The sequence below is a fragment of the Asterias rubens genome, chromosome 5 (assembly GCF_902459465.1).
Source record: "Asterias rubens chromosome 5, eAstRub1.3, whole genome shotgun sequence".
NCBI classification, from domain to species: domain Eukaryota; kingdom Metazoa; phylum Echinodermata; class Asteroidea; order Forcipulatida; family Asteriidae; genus Asterias; species Asterias rubens.
The window spans coordinates 5091958-5108342 of record NC_047066.1 but is presented as its reverse complement, the minus strand read 5'-3'; the positions used below and the strand labels follow the sequence as shown (position 1 = coordinate 5108342).

Genomic DNA, 16385 nt, shown 5'->3' with positions numbered 1-16385 from the left:
AACTATTCACTCACACAGAATAGTGTGGCGGATTTCACAAAGAGTTAAGACTATAGTCTAATCTCGAGTTAGAGTTAGGACGAGTTACTCGTTAGTACGAGTTAGGACGAGTTACTCGTTAGTACGAGTTAGGACGAGTTACTCGTTAGTACGAGTTAGGACGAGTTACTCGTTAGTACGAGTTAGGACGAGTTACTCGTTAGTACGAGTTAGGACTAGTTACTCAATAGTACGAGTAGTTACTCGTGAGTTAGGATGAGTTACTCGTCCTAACTTTAGGACTTGCTTTTAGTTTTATGTCTCCCAGGACTATCTATGACTATCTTTGTGAAATCGACACCTGGTTTTTATCTTGGTCGAAGTGGCGTGATAAAGAATCGTCCATGAGGTAACGTTGTCAATTCTCCAGATAAAATGATTCATTATGATTTCTTCATATTTGTTTTGCTCGAACCATTTCTTTCAATTGACAACAGAAGAAATTTGTGCGCAGTACGCCATGGGAAAGGGGGGGTCGGAGGGAGTTCTCCTGCCACAATGACCTTTACTGACCCTGTGAACCGTCAATCATCAACAGGAACATTAGACAAGCAAGGTTGCTGTGGTGAATAATCCTCAAACATTGAACTCAGGAAACACTCAGTGGGTCACGGTCTCAACCAGACTGATAGCAAGTCTATTATTACATCTATTGTGTTCCACTGGACACTTTAGGTTATTACTCAAAATAATTGTTAGCATAAACAAAATTACTTGGTAACGAGCAATGGAGAGCTGTTTATAGTATAAATTATTGTGAGAAACGGCTCCCTCTTAAGTAACGTGTTGTTGAGAAACTTGAACTTTCTCACTCAAATATTTGAACTGAATTCGAAACCTCAGCTGAGGTCTCAAATAATAATAATAATAATAATAATAATAATAATAATAATAATAATAATAATAATAATAATAATAATAATAATAATAATAATAATAATAATAATAATAATAATAATAATAATAATAATAATAATAATAATAATAATACTAATAATAATATCGAAGTCTTATATAGCGCACGTATCTACCAAACAAGGTACTCAAGGCGCTGAGTATATATACAAACACAATGCATAATGCACACGACTTGTGCGATAACCATTATACTCTCGCAACTTCGAATCCAAATGTTCATATATTTGTTATTTAATGCACATGTTGAGATACTACGGAGCCCGGGAAGGGACAGTGGAAAGAAAAAAATATGCAGTGGCTAATTCGTTCGCACGGTTTAGTAATCCGTTCGAACGAATTAATAATCCGTTCGCACGGTTTAGTAATCCGTTCGAACGAATTAATAATCCGTTCGCACGGTTTAGTAATCCGTTCGAACGAATTAGTAATCCGTTCAAACGAATTAATAATCTGTTCGCACGGTTTAGTTATCCGTTCGAACGAATTAGCAATCCGTTTGAACGAATTAGTAATCCGTTCGCACGGTTTAATAATCCGTTCGAACGATTTAGTAATCCGTTCGAACGAATTAGCAATCCGTTCGAACGAATTAGTAATCCGTTCAGTGGTTTAACTAAGGCATGAAATGGCGCTGCACGCATGCGTAAGCAATCCCCTCACAACAACTTTTTGCTTCAAGATGGCAGAGGGCCGCAACACAAGTTCTGACTCTGATGATGACCGTGTTGATAAGTTTGTCAATAGATGCATTGCTAATTGAAAAGACGAGGGTGGACATCTTGAAGCAAAGTGTTGTTGTGAGGGGATTGCTTACGCATGCGTGCAGCGCCATTTCATGCCTTAGTTAAACCGTGCGAACGGATTACTAATTCGTTCGAACGGATTGCTAATTCGTTCGAACGGATTACTAATTCGTTCGAACGGATTACTAAACCGTGCGAACGGATTACTAAACCGTGCGAACGGATTATTAATTCGTTCGAACGGATTACTAAACCGTGCGAACGGATTACTAAACCGTGCGAACGGATTATTAATTCGTTCGAACGGATTATTAATTCGTTCGAACGGATTACTTAACCGTGCGAACGAATTAGCCCCTGCATATTTTTTTCTTACCACTGTCCCTTCCCGGGCTTAGTAAGATACACCAAATGAGCAGACTGGTTTTTGACAACAACCAAAGGTTTCCAGTGCCTATATAAGTGCACTGGACACTATTGAAAATTACTCAAAATCATTATTTCGTCATGTAAGTCTTGCCTCATTGTTTGTCAACTTAAAAGAAGGAATTGAAGTATAAAGAGAACCTTGAAAGTAACAAAGAATTCGCGGTTTGTGGAGATGACATTGTCGCCGAGTAAGATTTTTAGATTAGTCTGTAGACAATTCTTTAATCAGTTAAATTATCATTTCAAACCACAAGGGGAACTGACTGGGTAAGTTTTTATAAATGATGTTGGGGTTGGACTAAGACAAACTGAGTAGGACTTTAACCCACGACTAACGTGCGTACGCCATAAAATACTGTCCGCTCCGGACACTTTTGCATATGCAATCGTGTCCGGGGCTATGCAAAAACCGTCAGGTGGACATGTACATGACTGTACATGTGCGCGCGTAAGCGAGCATGCTTGCATTGAACCTACGTATATGCAGCATGAATATTCACGTATGATTGTAGCGAATACCCATCCAACGGCCGAACATTACCATGTCATTCATGACATGCACTTAATAGCTTGTAAAAAAAATGACGAACGTGGTCCGTCGACCACGGGCGTTTAGTTTACTGCAAGGACGGTTTTGCACGGGGGGGCGGACACAACTGCATATGCAAATGTGTCCGGGCGGACACAATTGCACTATGCAGCAGCGTCCGGTAGGACACGATTGCATATGCAGCGGACATTATTGCATATGCAATAATGTCCTCCGGATGGTATTGCATAGAGGACATAATTGCATGCGACACCGGCGCTCTATCAACTGAGTTATCTAGCCTTATGTTGACGGTTGTTCGTGGGTTCCCACGGTTCTGGATCTGGGTAATATGGATTCCCAACGCTCTCATTAGAGCCAAACGAGAAGAGAGAAGACAATGAGGAAATTGTAAGTTTTAGACGTGGGAGGAACACCCCACTTAGTTTATTCCAGGGAAAACCCGTTCATTCAAGTAGGGACTGCAAACCCATCGCTGTAAAAAAATATCCGTGAAATTTACGGCACTTCACACCTGGCACCCTATAGCTATACCAGGTAAAGTGCCGTTTATTTTACAGTGGAAGTTTTGTAAATTGTGCCTTACAGGGGTAGTTCTACGGTGAAATTTACGGCACTTTACCTGGCAGCTAGGGTGCCATGTAAAGTGTCGTAAACTTCACCGTTTATTTTTATTTTTACAGTGCATCTACATAGTGCCCCTCTTGGGATTCGAACCGGGGTCCCAGTGATAGTTTTGATGCCACTGTGCATCCATTGAGGATAGGGGGGGGGGGGGTAGATCGCCCACATCATGTTCGGATGAAACAGTTGATTGGCGTTGTAAGGCAAGGGGGTATAATCCATATTATAATTGAATGGACATTAACAAAAAAGTAACATACGTAACTTTTTTCCTCTTTGATCAGGCTTGATGAGGTTGAACAAGTCATGACTGTCAAGTAAATTATGAAGAACTCTTATTATTATTATTATTATTATTATTATTATTATTATTATTATTATTATTATTATCACAATTCTTGTCAAACTTGACACATGATTTGGTATGGTACCTAATCACTATACAAACAAAAGTGAAAATAACCAAACATGGTGTGGGAGAGAAATCAAGGACCATTTGAGGACCAATTTGTTTTTCTCTCATTAATGTTTTCTTGAATAAGACTTTACTCATCTGTGCACTGTTTTTGATGACTTGGATATTGACGCAACTGTGACAGCCTGCCGTTGCTCTTCGATGTATCTAATTATCCGTAGACCAAATCAGGCGAACAACAATGAAGGTGTGTTAAGGGCGTTTGATCTGAGATTCACTGGTCATGTTATGGGATTAACATGTTAGCAACCCAACCCCTCCCCCCTGTCCATTACGTCACGTCCGGTGAGTAAACTGCGTCACGGCCCCTCTGATCCTCCCTGGCAGGGAAGAATTTAGAGGTCGAGGGGTTTGTAAAAATATGCTAACCCCCCTCCTCCTCCTCACAAACGTTCTCGCATCTCTTGCGTGGGCTGTGAACCCCTTAAACAAATCCATTGGGAAAAAATCACCACATGATGATTAAATATAAGTGCCGACCAAAATAAAACACTTACTAGGATTAGTCATCTTCCTCTACTCGTTTGAAACGCGCGCTGTGATTGGCTGGTTCGTAATGATGGTTTCCTGTGTGGGGGTCTTAATCACCGTGGAGTAAGGTAGGTACGAGTCACAAGCTTACACCGGGTGGAGGAACAGTTTCCCCCTCTTTGCGACCCCTTCCCCAACAGGGAGAATCCATCCAAGTCAGTTAAGAAATTCTCTTTCATCATCAGAAGCAGTATCAGATTTACCCCCCTTGAATTGTGGACAAGAACTCAGTGTGAGCACGAGTGAAGTTGTAGAACACGATTGAAGTGCGGCTATAAACATGACGCTTAATGATTTTCGCCCCCTTCTCGGCCTTTTAGTGGGATGTATTTTGTGCGGGACACTCTCGGCCCAGATGCACGGCAATCAAGGGATGATGCCGCAGGTGACGCAGTTTTCCTCGGCGGGGGCTGTTGGAGGAGGAGCAGGCGAGACCGGAGTCAGTGTCTCATCGGAGGATGATATTGATCCCGTCGAGATGGATGAAGGAATGGTAAGAGGACTTTTTTTAATTCTTGTAGTCAAGAAAACAATAGTTATATAGTTGAAGTATTTCATCTTAATGTGAGTTACCTGTTCATGTTTGCTTTGTTTTCATTTAAGCCTTCGAGAAAGACTCATTGTTCAGTTTGGGTGTGTTATACAAACAAATTAATTTGCAAAACATTGTACCCTCTTATTGTGTCTTAAAAAAACCCATAATGGCGTCGGTGATCGTGACTTTCCAAGACTCATCTATGAAGCCTCTTTAGAGAACGAGGTTGTGGGCTATCCCGCACACACATATCCGAAGACACCGGTTTATAAACATATCCAGCTGGTCACTATATGAACGGTTTAAACACCCCCCACGTGACGCGCTCCCCACCAATAGGAATAGCGAAACTGTCTGAGGTATTTATGAATATGGATTATGTGGCGTCTTTTCCCAATCATCGGTGTTAATAAGACAAAAGATCAGACAATTTGAACAACGCCCAATGCGGTTTTGCCCTTGCATTGCTAAGCTTTCCTAAGACGATCCCTTGGATGTCACTATATGACTAAGCTATGGCTTCCAAACATGGCATCTGTGTCTTAACAACAGATGTGTGTGGTCAGACCAATTATTAAGAAAGCCTTAAAACAATATGTGTAAAGAAACATTGCCTGAGTTTGAAACATTGCAATTTATCTTGATTCGAAAGCTGCAATTGTTTACGTAATTAGTTAGTCTTTAAGCTAGTGCTTTCTACCCTCCCTGTTTTGACTTTGAAATATATGTAAATTAATACAAACATTGTTGTTGTCCATGCATTTCTCTCAACATGTACAAAATCTTCGAAAGTTGTACATTCCTATAGGAGTGGTGACATCAGACTTGCGTCAACAGTTTATAGCTTCTACCTAGGTCGTGTTCCCTGCGTACAATACCAGTAATGTCGACGTTACCCATAAGAAGGGATCCAACTCTTATGGTTTAAATGTTCGTACATATGTGTGATTGGTTTTACGAGAAAAGTGATAATAGAAAATCGTGTCTGGTCTTCACGAAATGTTACAAAGTTTGAAAACTTTTGATCGATGTCAATGCTAGTGTTTTTTATATTTCTGTGTTCGTTCTATTCTAATAATAAAACCATTTCACCCAGAAGACATGTGACAGTGAGCCATCACGAGGCCAGCCCCCAACGTCAAACATGCGTCACAAATGCTGTTACCGAACCAACCTCGATGTACCGGAAGTCAGACTTCACACACGGGACCGGTGACGTCATTTCCCAGTGGTACCTGGCCTCCGTTCTAGAATAACCATGCCCTTTCCCTTGTATTAACCAGTTCGCCTTCGACGAAAGGTCAACGGTAACCACGTTGACCTTTTCAACACTATGGGGGGTTAACTGAAGGTGACCCGGAAGTACTTATTAAGCACTTGGGCTCCGTGGCCATAGTTACCGTCTACGTAATACGAACGTCCGGGCATCATCAATGATGAATCTTATCCTCCTGGGTAGTCTTGTCCCAAGGCTCTAAAAGCAAGAATCCAGCTTTGAATTCACCAGGTAGCATGAATCACACGTTGGACGACGAACTGCATGGTACTGTGTACAGTATAGCACAGTATACCGTGGGGTCGAAGCATGGTTTTCAACCTTGTTCAACAAAGCTAGGTGCTTGCACAAGGCTAGCTCCCGTGTGGTTCACTGCCTGGCAACCGTAGAGGCACACAGTCGCGTCACTGGCACGTGCAGATTTGACACACAAAACAAAACGTCAATTATAACATCAACAAGGACAGTGACGCCTTTTTTAATTAATTTCATCCACGTAAACACAGCATATGTCCATAAATTTCAAAACAGCACAACAAAGTTGAATGCAGTGTTTGTAACGAGTTGTATTTACACTATCCATGCACGTTTATTTTGCCAACCTTGCACAGCAGAGCTTTTTACTCGATCAATGGTGCAACCCATTGAAGGCAAACAATTAGCTCTTTTAAACGAATTCTGGTTTAAAATACAAAAGCCAGCATTAATATGAAAACCTGTCATTATTAAGCACAACAGATGGGAACATACAAGTTAATTGAAATTTTAAAAAATCACTTGTGCCCTAACAGAGAGGCTCAATATTGTGAGTTTTGTAACGCACCCCTCCCTTTTTAGAGTTTGTTGAACTTGTTGTGCAGCAGTCTTCATTTATTCGCCAATATTACACAATCACAGTTTGTGTGTCGCACCGGCAGCTTTAAAGTGTTTTGATTTACTTATAAATGCACCGTTATAGTGCTTAAAGACAGTGGACACTATTGGTAATTGTCAAAGACCAGTCTTCTCACTTGGTGTATCTAAACTTATGCATAAAAGAACAAACCTGTGAAAATTTGAGCTCAAATGGTCGTCGAAGTTGCGAGATATGAATGAAGTAATCAAACACCCTTGTCGCACGAAGTTGTGTGATTTTATATGGTTGATTTCGAGACCTCAAATTCTAAACTTGAGGTCTCGAAATCAATTTCATTGAAAATTACTTCTTTCTTGAAAACTACGTCAAGCCAGAAGGAGCCGTTTCTCACAATGTTTTATTCTATCAACCTCTCCCAATTACTCTTTACCAAGAAAGGTTTTATGCCAATAATTATTTTGAGTAATTACCAACAGTGTCCACTGCCTTTAATGGTATCGAGCGTTTTCAGTTGAACATCTCCACGTTTTGCCCAGAAGACGATCAGAGAATACTGATCGAAACATCGAGCTTGAACCTACGGTTCTTTTCAAAACCACCTCAACTCATTAATAGTAGAGATTATCATTACATGGTGTTACCGCAGACCTTACATCTTCAACATTATTTGAAGTGAATGTGACGTCTCACATATTTTTGTATATCACGTCAACAAAAACTGCGTTGTGCTTAATTCCTATTTTGACCCATGAAAATCTTCTCCACTCTGTAGATGTACTTGCGGAAGTTTGGCTACTTCGACGATGACGACGATGCCAACCCAGACCACAGGTCGTCCCCGCTCAACATGGAGAAGGCCATCTCTCACATGCAGTACAAGGCGCACATTCTGGTGACCGGGAAGCTGAACAAGGAGACAATCGCCATGATGAGAAAGCCCCGGTGCGGGAACAAGGACATCAACGGGGCAGCCGAGAGACTGCGCAGGCGCAGAAGGAGATACTCCACCTCGGGGAGGAGATGGAGGAGAACGAGTCTGACGTACAGGTGAGGGTTTGATTTTACAGGGCGCCCTCTGTCGGTGCGGTTACAATGTGCATTCTCTTGCGGTCTCAAACATAATGACAAACAGAATCTGTTACCGCTACCTTTTTTTTAAAGATTAATCTTGAATGACTGTTTTGTTTATAGCATCGAGAACTTAACTGAGGATTTACCCGCTAGCATAACCAAATCTGAACTTCAGAGGGCGTTTAAGACGTGGAGTGACGTCACCCCTTTGACTTTCCACCAGGTCCCGGCCGGTAACACCGCTGATATCATGCTGCGGTTCGCCCACGGCCAGCACGGGGATGGGTACGAGTTTGACGGCAGGGGTGGTGTCCTGGCACACGCTTTCTTCCCGGGATCCCGGACCATTGACGGAGACGCACATTTTGATGAAGGGGAGATGTTCACAGCAAATAGAGCTCACGGTACGTTCTCAATATTGTTGGTGAAAGTACACATTTCCAAGTAGCTAGATTAAGCAAGGCTCTTCACAAGATCAATCAAGCATACATAAAATGGAAGCGATTTTTAAAATTTTTGTGTTGAAAGTGTGGACAACTTTGTTTTTATATATTAATTTAATGTGTTACAAATCTTATTCATAGGGACGAATCTCTTTATGGTGGCAGCCCATGAGTTGGGACACAGCCTGGGACTCGGCCACTCCGATGTGGAAACGTCGTTGATGGCGCCCTTCTACCAGGGCTACAGGCACGGTTTCAAACTGGCCTCGGACGACGTCCGGGGAATACAGAGTCTTTATGGTAGGTAAGCTAAATGCCGAGGACTGTATACAAACTGGTCACTTGGCAAAGAGAGGCACTGGTCTTACAGGACATATGATTTCATTGGCTACAATTATTTTATTGGATAAACGGGATTTGACGTATAGCTTAAAGGAACACGTTGCCTTAGATCGGACGAGTTGGTCGTTGAAAAGCGTTTGAAACCGTTTGTTATAAAATGCATATGGTTAGATAGATAATTCAAAAGTAGAATATAATGATCTACACAAATCTGCCTCGAAATTGCGTGGTTTTCCTTTTATTTTGCGAACTAACACGGTCGGCCATTGGCCGACCGTGTTAGTCGACGAGGTAAAAGGAAAACCACGCAATTTTGAGGCATACTTGTGTAGATCATTGTATTCTACTTTTAAAACATCTTTCTCTAACCATGTACGTTTTATAACAAACGGTTACAAGCACTTTTTATAGACCAACTCGTCCGATCCAAGGCAACGTGTTCCTTTAAACTTGTTTAAAACTACCATAAGAAAATTAAATTCAGGACAGGTACAACCTTTTTCGACGGATTCTTCTAACACCTTCAGAGACACATAAACGTACGAAGAAAGCTTATACTATACTCTTCTAACAGATAAAATAAATAATATAAACAAAAGTTATAAACCGATATTTATGTTTATGTTTTCATTTCACCCACAGGACCTAACCCCAGACCCGCTCCGGGCAATCCCCCAAACCAGCCACCCCCAGGCAAACCCCAGCCCCCGAGGCCGCCAACCGGGCCAAACACCCCCTCTACCTGTGACATCCACATCGGGTCGGCAATGATGACATCACCGACTGAAATGATGGTGATCAGGGTATGGAATAACTTATTTATAACCCGATTTTGTTCATAACAAACCCCATACCATGGGGAAGGAATACAACAATAACAAAATTTAAACTTATAGTACAACAAAGAAGGAGAGGTTACAGCAAGAACAAATATTAAGTTATATAAATACGTTTGGGTTTCCTTTAAATTAAAAGCAGAGAATAATGTACTTCGCAACACAACTCATAATGGTTTTATCTTTGAGAACCCATGAGGAAAATAAATTTGTCGTTCTCAGATAAGACACTAAATTCTGGCCAATGGTTTCATACAAATTCTTTCTTAATACAACAAGCATTGGGCAAAAACAAATGAAACTGATTTCCGTTTCAACTAAATAATGGCCATTTGTAACGCGCCGTATCTGTCAACTTTAAACTCCTGGCGCAGGGTGTGAGACACGTGACGTTGTAACTGCACTACAGTCTTAGCATGAATAAAACAAGCAAATTAGAGTTATCCAAACACAGTTAAGCGTTGATAAAAAGACAAGTTTTACAGACAGGGGCTTCATAAGGACAGACCATCCAAGACACCAGAGTTTAAAATAAGACAAATTTTAGAAGCAAAACAATTGTTTTGGTCTGACTTTACGACCCAAGCAGAGTCTTTCTCGAAGGCTAAAGACTATAATTGTAGAAGCATGGATCACGCGAGAAAGCGGCGATTAGTAGATACTCAGATAGAAATACAATTGTTTACAAATACCAAATAAATCTACCAATATTGTCTGCAAAGAACGTGTGGGCTTTGATCGCCAAAGTTTCATTTTCATCTTCCTCCATGGTAAACCTTTTTTTTTCTTCAACTTTTCCATATACCAGGGGAATCAGTACTGGGATCTGATTACCAATGAGGCTCAACGAACTTTCTCCGTAGCCGGACCAGGCTTCCCGAAGCCGATTACCACTCGCTTCCAGACACAACTGGCCACCGTGGACGCGTCATACCAACGTCACGACGGATCCTATAGGCTGTTCTCAGGTAAGGTGACAGTAAACGAGTCAAACTATATTTCCCTTTTTGAGGTGGACTGTAAATAAGAGTGCACTGTTTGCTTTAGGTGTGTGCGTGAACAATGTTGCCAACAAAAAAGACTAGTACCATCTGTGACTGTTATCCTGTTTAGTGTTTGCTTACAAGAAAACATTCAATATTTGCAACTCGAAGAAACTTGGTCGTATATCATTCTCTCTTAATGTTGAAGAGTGAAAATTTCACTCTCTTGTCCGAGTCGTCACCTCGCTCCTTTCATGCGAAAGTCGATCTGTTTCATTCTTCTTTAAAGTGAAAATCGGATCACACTTCACTCTAAATCGAGTTGAAAGTAACTTTTATCCATATTGCTCTTTGCACGAGTGGTACGGCGGACAAAACGAGTGGTTTTCAATCCTTTACAAAGAGAGTGTGGTAGATACATTTTTCGAGGGTGACATTATGCGGCTGTTCATTGTCTCATTTACCGTACTTTACCGTGTTGTCATTGAAATATCATATGCAAATAATTGTTTCTTATCACCAATTACTGCCTTCAGGAAGGAATTACCACGATTTCAGTCCATCGGGTGAACTCGTCCAGAAGGGTGTCATCCGAGATTTATTCCGCCGTCGACAGCGCGCTGGAGCCCCACGAAGTATCCAGGCCGCGGTGATCGTACCACCCAACAATAACCACGTCTTCTTGTTCAACGGGAGGCAGTACTGGAGGTTAAACGACGAGGATAACCGCATTGATCAAGGGTATCCTCAACCCCTGACGAGATGGTCGCGGTCTCTCAAATCGGGATTCACAGCAGCCTTCTATTCAAGTGGTTTGTACACATTTTGTTTCCCTTCTCTTCTATTTATATGTTCTATTTCTGTAATGATTGGCAGCATATCGCGCCACAGCACTTGTAAACCATACAGTAAAGGAGTTGATTTCATAATTCAAACGTAGTCCCACATACCTTGCAGGAAAATATTGTATTAAAAGTTAACGCCTTTAGCGACACTGAGTGACGGATATGCATGCTAAAGAAGTCACAATTATTTTCCGTCAGGCTGTGGTCTGGAGGCTCGTGGGGCACGGAGCTCCGCCGGCCCCCACGAGTCCTCTCCCGTGAAGGCCTCCGACTCCGTAATTTGCCGTGCTCCGCAAAATTATGAGACTTCGGCGTATGGCTTGTTATACCGTTGGTTATAGTTGTTAGTCTCTCCACAACTTGGTATATAAACTAACCCATGATAATTTCTCATCGTTTCCATTCACACAGGATCAGTTTATTTTGTAACTGGAAACACCTACCAGCAGTATCTATGGGAGTCTAGCAAGCTCGCCATCCCACCGAACGGACAGCTGCCGAGATTCGATCGGCAGTTCTTCGGGTGTGGTAACATCGTCGCCGGGACACCGGAGAACACCGGCAGCGGCCAAACCTCCGTTGCGCACGGTCGCACCTGGGCGCTTTTGCCCGCCATGCTGATGATGTCAACGGCTGTATGTCATCAGCTTATTAAATAGAACTCTTCACTCTGCTGAGATACATATGCCCTTTCCGAATCCACGGCTTTGGCTTTGGATTCGGCTTCAGGCTCCGTTCTCTCGTCTGAAGCCATGACTAAACAGGTACGCTAAGCACGTGCAATCATGGTCAAAACAACTGAGCCGTGGATTCGAAAAGGGCATAAAATACAGTAACATGCGAAGTCATTAGCCCATCCAATGATCAACAGTTTACCACTGCGTATAGCCATGTTGGTCAGGATCCCTGTATACTTGATTCGGATTACAACCCTCGATCGCTACAACACAATGGATCGACGACACGTAGAGAACAGACTATCTAAAAAATCTTTGCAGTCATGTACAAACATTTGTATCTGATGTCATCACCCATGATAACTCTTGGTTGCGCCATTTTAGGAGCAGACACCTCGTGTGTAGTGCAGTGCACCTTTTATGCAGCAGAGGGCAGCCTTGTGTGACGTCAGTGCAAGGAGTGTATATGAAAGATTAACGCCACCCAAATCAAACTGATGAATGAAATTAAAAACCAACTGATGGCCTTTTCTGAATTGGTCTTTAGCCCTATCAGCCATTGAAACCGCCTCCGGACTCCACAACATTCTTTTTAAATCCCAGTGGAATCAGAACCAGGGTCATTGATCCAGAGTCAGAACCTCGAACCTCGAACCTCGACTGAGCAAAAGCCAGAGCCAGAATGGTAACTGTAGATGAAGCCAACATGGGAATTTAAGCCAGAGCCCTGTCATTGAATTTCTGCCCCCCCCCCCACCCCACCATCCATATGGGAAATTAACTTGACCTTGAGGAGGTGGATTCAAAAGAGGGCGCTATCAGAAGAAGTTTGTACACAGTTCGCCATACGGGGGACAGAAACTCCTGGCAAGACCGGATTAGGAACTGGAGCCGGAGTCAGAAAAGAGAACTAAAGTCAAAGCCAGAAACAGCAACAAGGGTCTCAGTCGGAACCAACCGGCGTCAAAGCCAGGACCGAGACATCAATAAATAACGAAAACATTAATTTGTAACAATCTGTAAAATAAATAAATAATAAATAGTAAATAAGTGAAGTAACTATCTATCAGAGATACCAGTTGTATTGTGCAGGATCACATTTATAGTTACGAACGTGTGGTTGGTGTCAGGTTACAGTTTACGTGTTCCATTTGTCACACACTGTCGAATACCAAACCAATAAGAGTATCAACTTAATTAATATATAGATGAATGTAATATTGAACAACATTAAACGCAAATTCTCCATTATTATCCAGATTTTATAATTTAGTATTTTTCATGGTTTGTTATATTAATAATTGTCCCTTACGCCATCATTATTGTGATTAAGAAAACATTGGGTTTGGCAAAAGTCCCCAAATATGCAACACTTTTTTCTTGATTTTTAATTCACAATTCATACCTTTTTAAAAGAGATTTACCTCGTATTTTTTATAATGATTATTAAAGAAGAGTAATAAGTTATATAGCTTTGGGTTCGAATCCAGTTGGTGGGTCCACCCCCTCCCTGCTGTCGCAAACTTTTCTTTTTCTCCTATCTAGATGTTTTTCCTTTAAGCTTGTGCAATTATGTAATAACAGCCCTAATCTTGCTACAGACGATTGAAGTTCATGTTGCCAGCTAGCGTATACCGTGTCTAAACCACTGGATATGCGCCGAAGCTTTAAAGATTAAAAAAAAATTGCAAAATCAGATCCCACTAATTTCAATAGTATTTCAACGAATTATTTTTTACTGATCATTTTACCAATGCAGACGTATATAAGAACCATTTCAGATTTAGTTACATCTTTCGCGCTTCTTTCTTTTCGCTTTTTGTGTTCAAATTATATGGGATAATTTTGATTGTTATTAAAAAAAATATGTATGAATATGCCAATGTACATAATTATGTTTTATTGTTGCCAAATTCATTAAAACAAAAAACAAGAAACTTAACATGATTGTGTGTGATTCAAATCGATGTATTATTACTAAAAATGCTCTGACTATAAACCATTGTTTTAATAGAGATATTTACTGTGGCCTTCACATTTTATGGGGATACCACGGCTTCAGACATCGGCTATGGCTAATCAAGCTGCCTGCAAGACCCACAACAGAAGCTAGAGCCATGGATTACGAAGGACCAGTTGACTCAGAGACACTGGACACTATTGGTAATTGTCAAAGACTAGTCTTCACAGTTGGTATATCTCAACATATGCATACAATAACAAACCTGTGAAAATTTGAGCTCAATCGGTCGTCGAAGGTGCGAGATATAAGTGAAAGAAAAAAACACCCTTGTCGCACCATGGTCACACGAAATGGTGTGCTTTCAGATACTTGATTTCGAGACCTCAAATTCTAAATCTGAGGTCTCGAAATCAAGTTTGTGGAAAATTACGTCTTTCTCGAAAACTACGTCACTTCAGAGGGAGCCGTTTCTCACAATGTTTTGTACTATCAACCTCTCCCCATTACTCGTAATCAAGAAAGGTTTTATGATAATAATTATTTTGAGTAATTACCAATAGTGTCCACTGCCTTGAAACCATGGTGCAGCCTAGCCCTATATAGGACTCCGCCTCTGTGCCGGCAGCCATTCTGTTGTTGTTAATAATAACAATCCAAATTGAGATTTGTTTTAAAACAAATAACAAAACAAAAAAACTACAGAATGTTGTAATGCACTTCAACCCGAGGGTTAAAACAAAGATGTCTTCAATTAAACAAAAATACATTTTTAAAAGAAAGTTGAGCATCACGGCTTTACACTTTGACTGGGTATTTCTGTACTTCTGGAAGTGACTAAGGAGGCTCATGGCCCTTTTACGGATGTTCGCATGTAGGCCTACATTGGTCATAGCAACAGAAATAGCAAGGTAAAAAATCATTATCTATAATTGGAACAGATTGTGGTTGAGTTTAAACATAAGTATTTTAGTTATTTTGGTGAAAACCATATTGCATTATTTTGCCACACTACCGGTAAACCTTCAGCGGGTTTTAATATACACAATGTGACATTCTTAAATTTTATAATTTTAGAATAACTATGAGGTAAGTCGGAACGTACAGAATTAAAGGAGCTGCAGAATAAAGTACTGATCGACAATTTGGTCCCTGGCTAAAAATTCTGAACCCTTTCACTTTTTTAGCAAGAAGTGTTACTACTTGCACGAGAGAATCTTTGCTGCAATACTTTCCAACCCTAGTTACAGAAACACTTGGTGTACGCACAGCAAAATCGGTTCATCTGCTCATGAGCTTAGCAATTGTTTAACAAATTGGTAGGATTACCTTTCTAAATGTCGATGTTTTGTAAATCGATGTGTTTTGTGTTAGCAAACGTGGTTTAGTTTTTTCCATCTGATCCGCGGATCCGTTCGAGACGTAGCCCGCCCTCTGTTGTTTCTATCGTACTTAGACGCTTGAACAACATCTGACGTCACATTTGGGGCTCGTAAACTACATGAACTACACCAGAGCTTTGGCTTGGCCCTACGTCAATCCACTGCCATAATCACAATTAACCTCGAATTCGCAGTCAATTCACACGATCGTGTACAATGCATATATAAAACAAAAGCAGGAAGCTGCATGATGACGAAAAGTGCAGCTGCCAAACATCACATCGGACCAATCAAATCAGATTTTATGGAAAGCTTACGTCACTGCTCGCTAATCCTATGAAATCGTTGTATCCAATGAAATCACTGGTTCTGTAAAACCAATACTTGTCTATACATTTCAGATAAAGACAGGGGCAATATACAGACAGGGGGACAGTAAAGGTCTAAATAAGATAATGTTTAAACAGTCGCTCCCACCCATCCCCGGGTACCACCATAACGCGGTGCTGAATTTTAACCATTCTTTTAAGGCCTAAGTTTGTCATAAGTTTCTTTGATAGGCCCTTTTGCTTCTAATGCAATAATTGTAATATGCCCTACCGTGAAACTGAACCCGTTCCTCTGGTCACAAATGTTATGGAAATTACCAGGGGACTCAGAGATGTGAACCATTTGCACAGAGAACCTCGTTCTTACACCCGGCACAACGTTTCGGCACAACAAGTTATTATAATAAGACTATTAGTGCAGCTATTCGTTGACAACAACGACAGCAACTCAACATTGGAAAAGAAAATGACAGAAACTCAGACGTGGATAATGACAGCAAATCAGACATGGATAACACCGACGGCAAATCAGAAAATGACA

The 16385-nt window shown here is 41.1% G+C and overlaps 1 protein-coding gene across 1 annotated transcript; it reads left to right on the top strand.

Annotated features, from left to right (window-relative positions):
* The first annotated feature begins 4412 nt into the window (after nucleotides 1-4412).
* Nucleotides 4413-13213, top strand: LOC117290944 (matrix metalloproteinase-24-like). The gene is made up of 8 exons (XM_033772517.1): nucleotides 4413-4802; nucleotides 7749-8023; nucleotides 8168-8451; nucleotides 8632-8790; nucleotides 9475-9635; nucleotides 10477-10636; nucleotides 11188-11463; nucleotides 11908-13213. The coding sequence occupies exons 1-8, from the start codon at nucleotides 4590-4592 to the stop codon at nucleotides 12153-12155; spliced, it is 1776 nt and encodes a 591-aa protein (XP_033628408.1). The 5' UTR covers nucleotides 4413-4589; the 3' UTR covers nucleotides 12156-13213.
* The last annotated feature ends 3172 nt before the right edge of the window (nucleotides 13214-16385 follow it).

What these genes read in the sequence shown, in the direction of transcription:
- LOC117290944 (XM_033772517.1), top strand. Translation starts at nt 4,590, where the DNA reads ATGACGCTTAATGATTTTCGCCCCCTTCTCGGCCTTTTAGTGGGATGT. An exon ending in TCGAGATGGATGAAGGAATG is followed by an intron (nt 4,803 to 7,748) that starts GTAAGAGGACTT and finishes TCCACTCTGTAG; the next exon opens with ATGTACTTGCGGAAGTTTGG. An exon ending in CTGAAATGATGGTGATCAGG is followed by an intron (nt 9,636 to 10,476) that starts GTATGGAATAAC and finishes TCCATATACCAG; the next exon opens with GGGAATCAGTACTGGGATCT.